The sequence below is a fragment of the Theobroma cacao genome, chromosome 5 (assembly GCF_053813885.1).
Source record: "Theobroma cacao isolate CCN51 chromosome 5, ASM5381388v1, whole genome shotgun sequence".
In the NCBI taxonomy this organism is placed as follows: domain Eukaryota; kingdom Viridiplantae; phylum Streptophyta; class Magnoliopsida; order Malvales; family Malvaceae; genus Theobroma; species Theobroma cacao.
Window position 1 is genome coordinate 4,294,608 of NC_142643.1, and position 14,690 is coordinate 4,309,297.

Here is a 14,690-nt window from a genome sequence, read left to right on the forward strand (position 1 = left end):
CAAGTACGAAGTTGTCCCTAACTAGCATAGCAGTCGAGGTTAGAAGATAAAAATAGCCTGTGCCATCCATATAAATGTTAAACCATTTTTCACCATTTCTTGAGCACGTATAAGTCTCAAGTATAAACTGGTTATTGAGTGGGGTTGGTGTTTATTTGGATAGAAAATCACATACTTAAATATGCTAGTTGACGTATATACATCAATAGCTGTTGTCTGGGAAACAACGTTCCAAAATTTTCCGGCGAAGGAAATTGCTCGTGCCTCATGTTATTAAAACTAGTTTGCCAAAGTTGAAGATAGAACTCCAGTCCACTAAGATTAGCGGGGAAGGGAAGCAATAGAAGCTACGTTAGATATGCATTTTGACATAGATTTACATCAAACACTTCCATGTACGTTGAGAGAGAGGGAGAGCACATATTACATATGATATTGGAAAAGCAGTGAACTCTTAGGTAACGCTTTCCTCGTATGACAAGCCTACTACCTTCATTGAAACTTTATAGGCAAATGCTTTCCCCAATTCGAAAAGCTTGTCTGCTATTTCTCCACGCACACACAAATTCTTAATTACTAAATCCTAACAGATTCCCAGTTGCCCATATCTCAAAGTCCCTAGTCCTTTGGATCATCCAAATACTTTCTACACAAAAGCAAGAATCTGATCCCAATCTTTTCTTTTATGTCTTTCCATCCACTCAAATCCATGCTTGGAATCCACTTTTGCTTGTGTGCACTATCCCAGACCAATGTCCTTCTCAGCATCATTTTGTGCATACTCCATTCCTCTAAAACTAGTCTTTTCCTTTGTAATATGGATGAATATTCAGATATTATAGACATCCATGACAGCATATTTCAAGTCAAAAACTCAGAAAACACCAACACGGTTTGTTTACATAATCTCAACGCTAACCTCTTTATCGACATTTTCCTGATCTATAATTTGAATTATGCACTGGAGATTTTGGACAACAGCCTTCATGCCAGGTCTATCTGCCTTCTTCTCTCCCAGACAGACAAATGCAAGCTCTGAGAACAGTTTAACACTCTTCCGCATATTGACTGAGGGCTCCTCGCCAAGTAGCCGCTGATCCATAACTTCCATAATTGCACCATCACTGGCACGTTGGCTAACATAAATGGCTAGATTGACATCATCCTGATCTCTTGAGAAGTCAATGGCCCTTTGGGAAGTCAGTAACTCTAGCAGCACCACTCCATAACTGTAAACATCACTTTTATCGGTCAACTGGTAGTTGCGATAGTACTCAGGATCCAAGTACCCAAGGGTTCCCTGGGCACAGGTTGAGACATGGCTCAGGCCTGGGCTAGCCAATCTGGAAAGCCCGAAATCTGAAACTTTTGCATTGAAGTCACCATCTAAAAGTATATTAGTTGACTTGACATCCCTATGGTAAATGGGGGTGTATGCTGCAGAATGTAGATAGGCCAGTGCTTCAGCCGTTTGTAAAGCGATTTTCAGCCTTGTTTTCCAGTCCAGAAAAGTGGAATACTTTCCATGTAAATGATCATATAGGGTCCCGTTTGAAATATACTCGTAGATCATCAATGGCTGCTCAGCTTCCACGCAACAACCTAGGAGTCTGACCAAGTTCTTGTGATTGACCTGAGAAAGAATACCAACTTCGTTCAGTACCTGCTCGGTGCTTTTGATGTTCCCAACTTTGGCTGACTTAACTGCCACAACAGTCCCATCTGGAAGCTCACCTTTGTAGACTTCCCCAAATCCACCACTCCCCAGAACCCTGTCTCTAGAAAAACCGTTTGTTGCTTTTTTCACCTCTTTCAAGCGAAACATCTTTGCTGGTTTGCCACCATTGCTTGATTTCAACATGTCTTCTCTTACCTTCATGAGCTTTGCCTGGTTAGAATTTCTCCAGCACTTTCTGTAAGTAATTGCAGCAGTTGCCAGAGCTAGTGTGAAAAAGGAGATTACTCCTACGGAGACCTTTAAGCCGACGCTAGCTCTATTGTTTCTCTTCTTTCTCAAGCAAGTTCCAAGCACGGGGTCCCAGTTGTAGCCTTTATTGCAAAGGCAGCGAGAGAGACCTTTTGCACCAGCAGGTGAACACTTAGAAGGCCCAGAGCAATTAGGTTGGCTTTGACAGACAGGTTCAGGCGGAGGAGCCCACTGAATTTCCAACCCCTCTTCCCATTCATTTGCAGGCTTTTCTGGATCCAAATGAAGGATGCTTCTGAAACCTTTACAACCTGAGCTGTGAAGCCGTATTTTGTATGCTGAAGGCATCCCACCTGCAGTGAAAGTGCAGCATAGATCAAGCCCACTTGCACACTGCAGTGCTCGTTTTGCTTCAACATGTCCAGAGCTCTCCAAATAACGGTGACAAAGACTTGTAGGAGTGCAGTTAAGAGGAGAGACCAAAAGGCGGGGTGAACAGTTGAAGAGAAAGATGGTGTTTGAGGAAGTGATGTTAAAAGGGAGTGTTTGGTTTAACCAGAGGCCCTCACTCACTGGCATGTCTTGAGTTACACATTTGCTAGGCAGCCATGGTGATGGTTGAACAACCATGCGGTGGAATGAGGCCATGATTCTGGTAACAAGGTAAGAACTTCCATTCAAGGCGTCAAAGAAAAGTTTCTGAGACTGGGAGTCACAACGAAGAGAGTAGCCTGGGTCACCGCAGTTGGGGTGTGTGCTTAAGGGATATGGTATCTCTATGGAACCACAGCTTGGACAAGTCCTCTGGGAAGAACAGTGATGACCAAGCAAAAGAAGACAGAAAATAAAGATGCAAATAAAGAGTGGTTTTCCGTTCAGCTCAGTTGAGATCATTGTGCATGAACAAAAGGCACGAGCTGAAACGGCTACAACGCAAAGAGAAAGGATGCTGGGCTAATAAAAAGGCCTGAGAAGGAGAATAAAGTAGGTTAATTAATCATTATGAAAAGTTGCTGAAAGAATCTATAAGAAAAACCATCCCTCTTTTGTCATTTACAGGATAGGTGGATTCCTACTGTATGGCATCCTTAGGGAAGGAATTGCTAGCTGTGTTCTCTACATAATGATAGATTTTTCCGGGGAAGGCTTCATGGCTCTTTTATAGATATCAGACTTTCTTCTTCTTCTTTAATGGGGTTGACGAACAAATCATGGGAGTTAAATTCCACACATAATTACTAGCTCTCCCACTACAACTTTCAATGTTGATCTCTTGAAAACATACACGTGGATCAGCCAAAGGCATGCACAAACTCCACAAACAACATATCATATTTTATGAGCACCCAAGTAATTAGTGAGTGCAGGGAATTTTGTGCTGATTTATGAACAAACCATCCATTCAACAGGACAACACAATTACCTTATTGAAGAAAATAAAAAAAATATATATTAAGATGAAGAAATAACTAGTAAAGACAGCAGCTACATGAACAACAACCTTAAGGGAAAAGAGATGGAAGTGATTAAAATACCTTCTTTCATAGCATGATTTTGAACTTCTAGAAGGGAAAAGATGTAAAGCAGGGTCATTTGATTTCGGCATGGAAACTTTTTAATATCCACAAAAAAAAAGTGAGTTTATACAAAAGATAAGAAGCAAAGAGTCCAGAGAAAGAGAACTTCTGCAAGAATAAAAATTGAGAACATAATAACCAAAGTAACATGTATAAAAGTTGTAAACAAGCTATAATATCAATGATACTAAATCAGTTAAGTGGACAGATCTATTTTTCAAAGTTCAAGAGAGGAAAAACCTCTGGCTCCTCTGTAAAAGATGGAGCAAGAGGCAGTCTTCTACTTTCCCAAATTGTCATCTTCTGTGCCTTAATTCATCCACATTACAAGAAGCAGGATTACGTGCTTTAACCTTCAATAACTTTCACAGGAGTCCTGCAGCACAAATCAATGTCTAAACCAAACTGCCAGAGACAATTAAATATACATATACATATACATAATCATAAACATATATAGTGTGCTAGTAAACTCAATGTTGTACTTCTAAGGATCCATTACTTACCCAAATGGGCTTTGTTTGATAGCCAGTAGCTCAACATCCAACTGCAGGTTAGAGAAGTAACAGAGTAGTGAAGATGCAGAAAACTAAAAGAAGGGGAGGGTATTATAGGGATTGGGGGATGAAAAAGCTAGAATGAATATAACACTAAGTATAGTTATTATTCATGAGTTTAACCAAATATTATGGAATAAATTTTTCAGAAATCAATTAGGTAAAGGAACAGAAATAAGGAAAAGAATGGCTGGGAAACTTTTTCTTTCTCTCTGAGTAATGCATAAACTCACATAGCATGGAAATCGAAAATCTACTTATGACCTTGGAAGAAGCCTGCTCTATGGTTTCCCAAGTTCCAAATTGGTGAAGGAACTCTCATTACAATAGAAATCTATTACAGCAATTTAAGTTCTGTATTTTTGTGAGACTCAAAAGAAACAAAGAAGTGATAAAAATCTCTTGTTCTGAAGGTACAGATGGATTTATATGCCTCTTCCTAAATTTTTATCCCCGCTAAACATCAAGCCTCACCTACCCTAACCTCTCGAATGAATGAAATATGTAATTTGATTTTTTCTTACAAAAAAGTCCCTATTGGTATTGGACCTAACTTGCTCAGATGGAGGTAAACCTCATATAATTACTCAAGGACCAGCTGTGGAACAAAGGATAAGTAGAACCAGCTTAATGCGGTATTATACCGGAAACCACCTAATTCATCAAATAGTAGCACAATCATACTTATGAGGTGGAAGATGTTAGACAGAGATATGCAACTCTACGCTGTTTCATTGCTACAAATAATAAATATGAAACAACACCCCTTTTTCAGCTATATGTCCCATTTTAAAGGATGAATGTACCTTTGAACATTTGTGAATTTCATATGAGTATACAACATCTAGATAAATTATAGATGCACTCTCAGCCTCTTATAACTAAAAACAGATGATGGACGCTTTACCTCAATTGTTGCATTTGGAGGGATTTCCTGGACTCCTTTTTTTCCATAAGCTAGCTCAGGAGGAACTATCAGCAGCCGCTGAAATAAACTATTGGTTAAGCAACATTTGTCTTTTCAATTTAAAGGCAAAGATGCTCATCTAACTTCATGTTCAGTAATCATACATATCAGAGTGAACAAAAAAGCAATCAGGCATCAACTCAAGTCAGCTCTACTCTAATGGAGGAAAAAGAGATTGTACAAGCTATTCTGTGGCCCAGAAAGAATCTGAAATCTCAAAAGGTATAAGTGTGAAGGAATCATAATTTTCTTATAAAATTCCTTCATTTTATAGGATTTCAGGAAATGTAGATAAAACCACAGGATTTAGGAGGCTAATAGATCTACCTTCTAAGTTATGCCATATATGGCCTTTACAAGAAACAATGAGGAAATTGTATGCTAAAAACTGATCTCACCTGGCCTCCTACACGCATTCCTTCAACACCAACATCCAATCCCTTAAGCACATTTCCCCTTTCAGATTGGCCAACATCAAATCCATAAGGCTGCACTCATTCAAACATTTCCAAATTGTCTAAGAGGCGAAAGATCTTAAGGAAAGTTTAAGGAAAAGTGTAACAGACTCAAATCATTACAGATAAAAGTCTCTAATTCACATTGAAGGTAAATAGACAATCTATTTTCATAATATGAACCTAAGACTGCATTTCTATTTGACATCGCGCTACCAGAAATGGTCAGTCTAATAAATGCCAGGAGTAAACAGACAGTATAAAATCAATACAATAGAGGTCACAGTGAAGCCATAGCAAGTGCAGACTGTATTAATGTCACTGCTAAACAAATTTGTTTTGAGTGATATCTGTGAAACATGGAGAATCAGAATGAAGTTAAATGTGATACAGAGTTTGTGCTAGAAGAAGAAAATTTTAACCTTGTTCAAACTAAGTACCTCTTAATACCAAGAAGTTTAATCTCAAACTCTGGGTGGATTTGTAAATCTGAATGCCTAGTTTGTGCAGGAGGTTACCCATCAAAAGAATGGATCATGCTGACTTAGTACCCTATAAGTCTTTGACGGCATAAGGACTTGGGAATAAAAATCTTTGTTCAAATTTTTGGCAGAAGATCTCATGAATTTGATTTACAAATGATGAATCTTGGTACAAGAGCACATGAAATCTCCAAGCAGTTCAATTGAATTTTACAACAGTTTCTAATATAATAATAAGATGTGGATTGCTGATTCAAGTTTTAGTTTCTGTTTTGGACAATCCTCTGAAAGATTTTTCACAATAAATAGCATTCATCGAAAAAGATGCCCATTAGAGATTAGACATTCATTTTGTTGAAAGTCATATGATTAGATTGAGCTTCTGCTGATTTACCAATTAGGCAGCCTAGCTAGATTGTTGCACTGTCCTGCACGTTTTGCAGCCATGGTGATTATTAAGACATGACAAGGCCTATGGAATATTTCTTGCTTTACCTTTTCTTTCTAGATGAAGAACCAGGAAACTAGTAAGGGTTGCTTCCCGGATGAGGAATAGAATAGAAGTCTGGTGTTACCAGTAGATTTTTGTAAGGTGTCAAAATAGTTTTGCCGTTCTACATGTCGCATACTATAAAGATTCTTTCTTTTTCTTTCTTATGTCTAAAATATTAGATCATCCCTTTTCTTCTAAACAAAATACTGAATTATTTCGATCTTACTGTCCCCCCTCCAACACCAAGTCCTTGTCTGCTAGTCATAAATGTGATGCCTCTCCATTTAGCAACATAATGAACCTACAAAAAAAGAGCCATACTGCATTAGTTATATTTGAGTTTATGGGATAAACAAACACAACTATAGAACATTGTTGGATTTGTCAGGGGTGAAAAACAACTTCAAATGGGTGTAGTCCTGATATTGTGAATGGGGAACAGGAGCAATCTTTGATAAATGAAAGGTCACTTACATGTATAAAGAAAAAGCTTTTTCCATTTTACTTTCTCACTGAAGATGGAACACTTCAAAAACATTTGATTTCACAAGTGATCAGTGATATCTTTATGACCATGCTTTCTAATTGTATGTTCAAGTACATTTGAGATTTTGTCCTTCTCCATTCTTGCACTTTCGCTTTAATCAAATACTAATATTACTAGTGTCTATTGACAGTACATATTTGATCTTAGAAACACGGCTCTTTGTCATTTTGGAAATAATTCTCACTTTGAAAATTATGTGATGGAAACTAAATTTCAGATTATTGCCTTTGTTTTTTGATGTCTTAGGCAAGATTTTCAGAATTTTTTTAGAACTTAAGAAACATAAAGTCCAATATATTGATTCTATTGAGCATCATGTCCAAAATCAGACACACACAAAGGAAAGAGGGAGAAAGAAAAGTGAACTCAATGCTATTGCAGTTCATCATTAACTAGATGTTAATGACTTGGCATTTCCTACTTCAGAAATATGATTAGCTTCTGAGCCTCTCTCAATTACAAATAGTCTATATGCAGGTTGGTTGAAAGCAAGGAAAACAGATCACAGAGTTTCTAGCAAAGAGTTTTTAATGAAATCTAACTAGGTCACAACCGTACTGCAACCCGAGATCCCTTAACAGCCTTAAGTCCACTGCCGACCTTCAAATCATAGTACCTGGAGAATATTGCGAATGTTAAAATTGTTAAAAGCACTTGCATAGTAGAACAACAGAGAAGAAAGGCAGCAACAGCATGTTCTTATTCAGTTTTTCCTATAAGCCAAAGAAATATATGACATATGAAACATTAATGTAAGATATAAGAAGGACCAACCAGCTACAGGTTGTTCACCATCGATCTGACCCAAAACTCTCAAAATCCTGCACTCTAGGAATAGATACTAATACACTAAACAGAATATAATATCTGTCACTCTATTGCATAGATTCTGGGCCTTATGATGCTGTTTCTCTAAATTGATATCTAGAATATAAAAGCGTCTTCCAAGTTTAAGATGAAATAAAAGAAATAGAAAATTGTACAAATAAAAGTAACATAACGATGACAAATGCAGTATATGGAACGTGGTCAAATTTACTAACTTCAGCCCATTGGGAAGAGTTGTGAATTCACTCTCAGGAATTTTAGCTCCTCTAAGCTGCAAGAACCAATATTAAGTGCCCAAATTATACTTTGTTAAGGACTAGAAACCACCAAAAACTAAAGTACAATTGAAAGGATACTTACAGCTCTTCGACTCGTGCTAACTGCCTCAGCCACATCACAGACATACATTGCAGCAGCTGATCAGTCATAACAAAAGTTAATACAACTCTAAAGAGATGGGTTTGATGTAATGAGAAAACGTAAAATGGGATTGATGTAATGCTCTAACCAGCCGTGAGGAGAGAACCAACCAATGCCCTTCTTCCCTCAACCTGCAAAGACAGAATTGCTGGTTTCGAGATATCATCAGAAGATGACAATGTGCAGAGACATGGCAACAGAAATGAACTCTTCTTTGGCAGTCTCTTCCCTACAAATTCGATTAAGTACTGCTTAGCTTAGTTAAATGACATAAAACTAAACACTCATTCAAAGAATGACAAGTAGAGAGAGACATGGGAAGGCAAAGTGTTTACCTGAAAAGGGAACTGAGAAGAGAGGCTTGTGGAGAAGAGTTAAGCTGTTTTGGTGGGAAGGGAAGAGGGAGAGTTCCATTGAGAGTTGGTTATGTGACAGTTAAGAACTGAGGGAGCAGGGAAGTTCATCCATGTTTTTTTCTCACTTTTCCCATTTGGCTATGAAACAGAGGAGATAACACGGTCAATACCAGCCACATATTTAAAGGGTTCCCCCAGAAAACCAAAATCATAAAACCAAGTACAATTGGATGTCAACAGAATGACCTGTAATTAGGGTCCCACCAGAAAAGTCTATTTGGATTGGACCAATGTTTTTGCCATTTTTATTAAGAAGCAGCAGGATTAATCCACTGCTTTATCCACGTTGGGCATGGGAGTGAAAGTTAATAAAAAACTCTTGCAATCAAGTCCAGATGTTTCCTTCTGATACCCAGCAAAAAACTTTTACTAGGTTGGTAATTGGTAGACCTCTTTTTTTCAAATTTTGGTTTAAGTTCATTGGAATTCAGAAACATAAAATTAGAAGTGAAATTAACTAATAATTACAAAGTTAAAACAGTATCAAATTCATAAAACTCTTTAACGTTTAAACTATGTAATTAGCAATTATTTTCTACATAATTTACCAGCTGCAGGTTTTTTATTCTTACTGCAGGGTTTCTAATTGACATGAAAATATGAAATGCATAAAGAAAGGGGAGGGGGCTTGGGGAAGAATTTTATACACTAGAACATGATCTCCTTGCAGGAACAAGATGTTCCCCTTCATCAGAAACAGGATGCCTCCCAAAGCACTTGCTCTCATGCTTTTCCTTTTCATCCAACTTTGACTTCATTTTTTCACTTCCTTCCACCCATTTCTTGAATTTTTTAAGCAGCTTCTGCCTTTTGGAGCAAACTTGACCACTGGTTGTAGCACCTAAGCAGGGCTCACCTTGCTCCATCAATGCTGGACCATTTAATTGCTGTTCTACTCTTAAACCTACAATTTCTCCAACCTCTTCACTTTCTTGTTCCAGATGATCTTTATTCTCCTGGATATAGTCTTGCAGCAGTTGATATCTCTTCAGCTCGTACCTCAAGCATGCGTTGCACCATCTTAAGTAAATAAGCTCCTTAAGCTCAGCAGCTCTGTCCTCTTGGACTTGTTCATATTCATTTTCAAGTTGGTTGTATTCCTCCACTGTTACCGCCTCTTCCTCACTCTGCAAATAAAAAAAGGTGGTCACAGTTACATTGCATATACTGTGGTTTATATAAAAATGTTCAGTTTAGGTGCCAAAAAGTAAAATTAACAAACCTTTGAGATTGATGAATGTGAATTCTCTGCCAAGTCCAACTTTCTTGAAAGCTCATTTTTCTGTTCCTGCAATTGATCAGTGAGAGATTTCAGCTCCCTAACTTCATCCTCTAGTTTCTTGATATCATTGGATCTTCCTTCTAGTATGTCACCATTTCTTTTAATCTCTGCATCTTTAGCATCAATCTTCAAATTTTTTTCTCTTATAATTTTGGCTTGGCCTTTTGTTTTTCTCAAAAGCCTCTTTGCTTTTCTCTGAAGCAATCCATTCTGTGTTTTCCAATGCTCAAGCTGCTCAACAACTCTTAAATATTCCATAACTATATTTTTGACCCTTTCGTTCTCAGCCTCCATGGATGAAATTTCTCTATCCAAGAACTCAACATAGAAAGTCTCTAACAACAACATGTTCCTAAGCTCCATAAGCACAGATTCTTGTTCTTTAAGATCACAAAAACGAAGAAACTGCCTCTTTAATTCCCATTCTCTTTTCTGAAGTTCTTCAACTCGCGTTCTTAGGCCTAAAATCTCTTCTTCATAAGCAGTTCTTTCCTGAATTTCTGCACTCCTAATCAGATTCATAAAATGAGTACTTGTAACAATCTTGTCTTCATCTTCTCTAGAAGTAGAAGATGTAGAATTCAGGCTACCTTCACCTCTAAGCTCCTCTTGAGAATCAGTTTCAAGGGGACTTACCTGGGTTTCAAATGAAGAAACTTCAGGATGTATTCTTCTTTTGGCTATGATCCTAGCATAGATAAAACCAGCCACAGAAAGTGCCAAAGGGATGCCAGCTTTAAGAATCACTGGCTTTATTACTTCAGATTTTGATGATGAACTCTCCATGATAGAGACAGGTATCAGTTACGGTTTAGAGTTAGAATGTTTTCTTTGATCAAATTCTAAGCTCTGCACAACAAGAAGGAAGGAAAGAAACATATATCACAATCTTGGAGAATTTTGTTTGATTTATATCATGTGCTTGTTGCGTTATAAAGATATGAAAGATTCTTTACCTTTATGTCCACATAACTTTTCTTCGCTTAGAGGGATGGTGGTTGTTGCTTTTTGACTACTCTAAAGTCTCCAATGCCTCCTTCAATTCACTTTCCGGATGTTATTTGGAATCTGATTCCTTTTGCTGTTGCATTCTAAGTTTATCAAATTCTTGGACTCTTTTCATATATTCATCTTATACTAAGTAATGTTATTATTTCAATTGTCTAACTATTCATATATGGTACCAAGATAATAAATAAAGATTTATACAGTCGAGATTAATGCTGGAAACCTTAGCATTTCTCTCCAACTATGTGTCAAATTGTTAATGTCAAACCTTATTTGTTGTCTGCCTGGATGTCCATGTTGCAAAAGCAGAACTAAGTAAAGCCAAATTGGGCTTTTTCAAAACACAACCTTGAGTTCTGTAAAATATGCAAAGCCCAATGCAAGTAAAGCCCAATTGGGCTTCGGTCTCTAATTGTCTTGGGCTTGCCTTTAACCCATAAATGTAATAGAGTCAAAATAGGGAGAGGCTTGTTACGAATTCATATAAAGCTTCAGGCCAGCCCAAATTCATCCCACTTCAATTATTTTACATGAAACGGGCCGTCTAGATGTCACGAACCAAGATTTTATCTCAGTCCTTGAAGCCTTGTACTCTAAAGTATACCACTCACTGAGCTCAAGTCAATGAGATTTTATTCTCAAATTTGATATGCTTTACAAATGAACATGAAGAGGGTATTTTTAGACTTATTATTTTACAAATGTTTGTTGGGCTAGTCGACTAGCCAATCTAGATTGTTGACTTGTGTGGACTGCTGGTCTGTCGGCTTGTTAGGACTGATGGTCTACTTGAACTGCCGACCACTCGATCCATTGTATAGACTCACTCTACTCTATCTTTCGATGAGAATAATACAAAAATGTCGTCTGAAATATGAAATTTAAAAATGGTGAAAAAAACATGAATTTAAATGGAAATATTCTTTTTCTAACCCTCAAAAAATATTATTTTTCCTACCCACGACAAATCAAAGATGATTCCAATCTTTTTCAGCCATAGGTGAGTCTTTAACATTTTGTTTCAAGTATTCTACATTTCTAGTGGTCCCTTTCAATGATAATGCATAAAGAGTACAAAAAACCATTAATAAAAATTCTCAAATGATTTATTTATTTATTTTAGTCACGAGTCATGCCACATAAAACTATCCAAGGGCAACAACCTTTTCTTTTTTTTTTTTTTTGAAAATTATAAGAAGAATAACATTATCGTCTAGGTTTCAATAGAAAAGGGTTTTTTTCTTTTTTCTTTTCTTTTTCTTTTAAGCAGCATGTGCAACAACAAATAATATTTAGAAAATTAGGCATACCAACCAAGGTTTTAACATTTTTTCCCACATGGTGATATGCTGGGTTCGAAGAAAGACACCATAATCCCCAGTTTATCTTTTGCTGAAGGATTTTGTTGTTGTCTTTCGATTGAATAAATCTTGTCTGCTTTTGCCACATGATTGGAGCTGAAGCATCATGTTATAACGTTTTCCAAGACAATGACGTTGCATACTGTCAGGCTCTAAAATTGTGATCCTGGAAAACAAAAAATCCCCAGGATATACTAAAGTTTTCTTCTGTAAAAACATGGGGATAAGTTGTACCTGCTTTTATTTTAATGTTATTTTGGACAGGAAAAGCAATTGGTCAAAGCATATATTTTAATTATTCTTGTAAATATCCCTAATCACCTAGTAAGCAGTTGGCCGCCTCTCTATTCCAAGAAGGAATTTTGACAATTTTCTGTATGAAATTGACAGCACTCAACTCTCATTCACGCTTACCTACCCCTTTTTTTTTTTTTTTTTCCAACTTTTAAAACGCCTTAGGGGGATGAAGTAAAGCGTGTGTCTCACTCTCACTCTAATCCTACAAGCATATATATATTTGCAGGTAAATTTCTCCTTCTCCAAAATACATCTCGATATGTGAAAAATGACTTTTTTTGTTTATCTGGTTCTTTGCCAGATTCTCTAGATTCAGGTAGTCTTTGTTTGGCTTAAATTACACATTACTAACAATTAATGATATTACATGTGGTTCTTAATTTTCGTTGCCACTCATAGAATTAGATCTGACAATTCATGTTAACGTATTAGACACGATTAAACATGAAACACGTTAAGACTAAACACGAACACGACACGTTTAATAATCGTGTCTTAAATTTGAAACACGTACACGTACACGTTTAATACACGTGTAATACGATACGACACGATTAACACGTTTATTAAACATATTAATATACGACACGACACGATTAATAACACGTATAATACGATTAACACGTTTAACACGATTAAATAAAAATATTTATAATTAAATATAATTTTATTATTTAAATTTAAAATCTATAATTATAAAAATAATTATAATAAAACAAAAAAATAATAACATCAAATAATAACTAAAAGTTAAAAAATAGGATTGAGTATATATAATTACATTATACCATTTATAAAATTAAAAAAACTTATTAAAATAATTATTTAAAATTATTTATATAAAGATTAAAATAGTTTTAAATTATTAATTTTTAATAAATTAATAAATGTATCACGTATATACGTTTAAACACGATAACACGATTAAACACGATAACACGATTAAACACAAGTACATGATTAAATAAATGTGTTTAAACGTATTTTAAACGTGTTTATCTTATCAGATACGAAACACGTTAATATTAAATCCAAAACTTATTTAACTCGTGTCTTCTTGTGTCGTGTTCAAAATTATCAAGTCTACATAGAATTCTCTAGAATTAGGGGGAGTTACAATTTGTGTTTATGGAATTGACTCCATAAAATAATAAAATATTATTATATTATTTTTTATCTCTTTATTTGTTATTTTTATTCCTAACAAAACATCATTAATTATTTTATAAGAATTATATCACTATAATTATTTTTACTAAAAAATTACAATTATTAGTAATATAAAATAATTAAGATCAGTTAAAAACTTATAAAAAATAACAAATAAATTTTTCACACATAAAAATCTTTCATTTCTTTTAATTATTAATTTATGATTTATTGATTTAATAAATTAACTAGTATAATAATATGATAAGAAATAAATAAATAAATAAATAGATGAAATATTATATAATATTTTTAATATTGAAAAATTTGTTATTGATGTATTGCATTGTGATGTTATGATAAAAAATAATTAAAAATAGACAATAATGAAAAATAATTTTCACAATATATCAAACAATTAAAAATATTTTTAACAATTTATCTAAATAACAACAGATATTAAATTTTTTAATAAAATATTTTACTTAAAAAAAAGGTTTTTTTCGACAAATTATTTTACAATTACCAACAAACTTTCGTAAAATGTTTCAAGTGTTTTTTCCACACTGAAACGCGGCCTAACAATTATAGAAATTCCAACCGCAAACAAACTAACGTCCCTGAAATGGAAGCTCAAGTTGTCTTGTCTGGCTGTCTTGCCAGCCGAATCCCCCAAGTTGTGTCTCACCGATTCGGAAACCGAATCACGGGCCGATCTCCAAACTCAACACTCCTTCCTCGTGCGTTTAAAACAAAATCCGCCAACACTTACCCAGTCGCCACCCGCACTGCACGAAACCCGTCCCTAGCAGTAAAACGTACTTTCACACGTGTCACTCCTTCATAGGTCCCATTTATCCACTCCAAAAATTGCGCCAAAAAAACCCCTTCCTTCTTTGTCTTATAAAGTCCGCTCCAAAAGCC

The 14,690-nt window shown here is 35.6% G+C and overlaps 3 protein-coding genes across 5 annotated transcripts; all 3 read right to left on the reverse strand.

Annotated features, from left to right (window-relative positions):
- Positions 1–348: 348 nt before the first annotated feature.
- On the reverse strand, positions 349–3,600 carry LOC18598110 (wall-associated receptor kinase-like 20). 2 transcript variants are annotated; one of them, XM_088806367.1, is made up of 2 exons: positions 3,463–3,600; positions 349–2,280 (listed from the first exon to the last, which is right to left on the reverse strand). In XM_088806367.1, exons 1-2 carry the CDS (start codon positions 3,518–3,520, stop codon positions 899–901), a joined length of 1,440 nt encoding a protein of 479 aa, XP_088662493.1. In that variant the 5' UTR covers positions 3,521–3,600; the 3' UTR covers positions 349–898. The 2 variants fall into 2 exon arrangements, with proteins under 2 accessions (XP_088662493.1, XP_007027545.2); XM_007027483.3 differs by having other exon boundaries at positions 349–3,531.
- A 27-nt stretch (positions 3,601–3,627) lies between these two features.
- LOC18598111 (FKBP-like peptidyl-prolyl cis-trans isomerase family protein) lies at positions 3,628–8,769 on the reverse strand. Of its 2 annotated transcripts, XM_007027484.3 has the most exons (10): positions 8,589–8,768; positions 8,342–8,482; positions 8,194–8,249; positions 8,049–8,104; positions 7,564–7,621; positions 6,685–6,759; positions 5,427–5,516; positions 4,969–5,046; positions 4,011–4,051; positions 3,628–3,880 (listed from the first exon to the last, which is right to left on the reverse strand). In XM_007027484.3, exons 1-10 carry the CDS (start codon positions 8,665–8,667, stop codon positions 3,853–3,855), a joined length of 702 nt encoding a protein of 233 aa, XP_007027546.2. In that variant the 5' UTR covers positions 8,668–8,768; the 3' UTR covers positions 3,628–3,852. The 2 variants fall into 2 exon arrangements, with proteins under 2 accessions (XP_007027546.2, XP_088662494.1); XM_088806368.1 differs by lacking the exon at positions 6,685–6,759 and having other exon boundaries at positions 8,589–8,769.
- Positions 8,770–9,157: 388 nt separating this feature from the next.
- Positions 9,158–10,833, reverse strand: LOC18598112 (CHUP1-like protein). The gene is made up of 2 exons (XM_007027486.3): positions 9,892–10,833; positions 9,158–9,796 (listed from the first exon to the last, which is right to left on the reverse strand). The coding sequence occupies exons 1-2, from the start codon at positions 10,735–10,737 to the stop codon at positions 9,311–9,313; spliced, it is 1,332 nt and encodes a 443-aa protein (XP_007027548.3). The 5' UTR covers positions 10,738–10,833; the 3' UTR covers positions 9,158–9,310.
- Between the last annotated feature and the right edge of the window lie 3,857 nt (positions 10,834–14,690).

Coding starts and splice junctions, on each gene's coding strand:
- LOC18598110 (XM_007027483.3), bottom strand. CDS start 2,821: ATGATCTCAACTGAGCTGAACGGAAAACCACTCTTTATTTGCATCTTT.
- LOC18598111 (XM_007027484.3), bottom strand. CDS start 8,667: ATGGAACTCTCCCTCTTCCCTTCCCACCAAAACAGCTTAACTCTTCTC. Junction 8,483..8,588: donor CTTCTCAGTTCCCTTTTCAG/GTAAACACTTTG, acceptor TCGAATTTGTAG/GGAAGAGACTGCCAAAGAAG. Junction 4,052..4,968: donor CTCCAAATGCAACAATTGAG/GTAAAGCGTCCA, acceptor TCTAACCTGCAG/TTGGATGTTGAGCTACTGGC.
- LOC18598112 (XM_007027486.3), bottom strand. CDS start 10,737: ATGGAGAGTTCATCATCAAAATCTGAAGTAATAAAGCCAGTGATTCTT. Junction 9,797..9,891: donor CACATTCATCAATCTCAAAG/GTTTGTTAATTT, acceptor TTTTATTTGCAG/AGTGAGGAAGAGGCGGTAAC.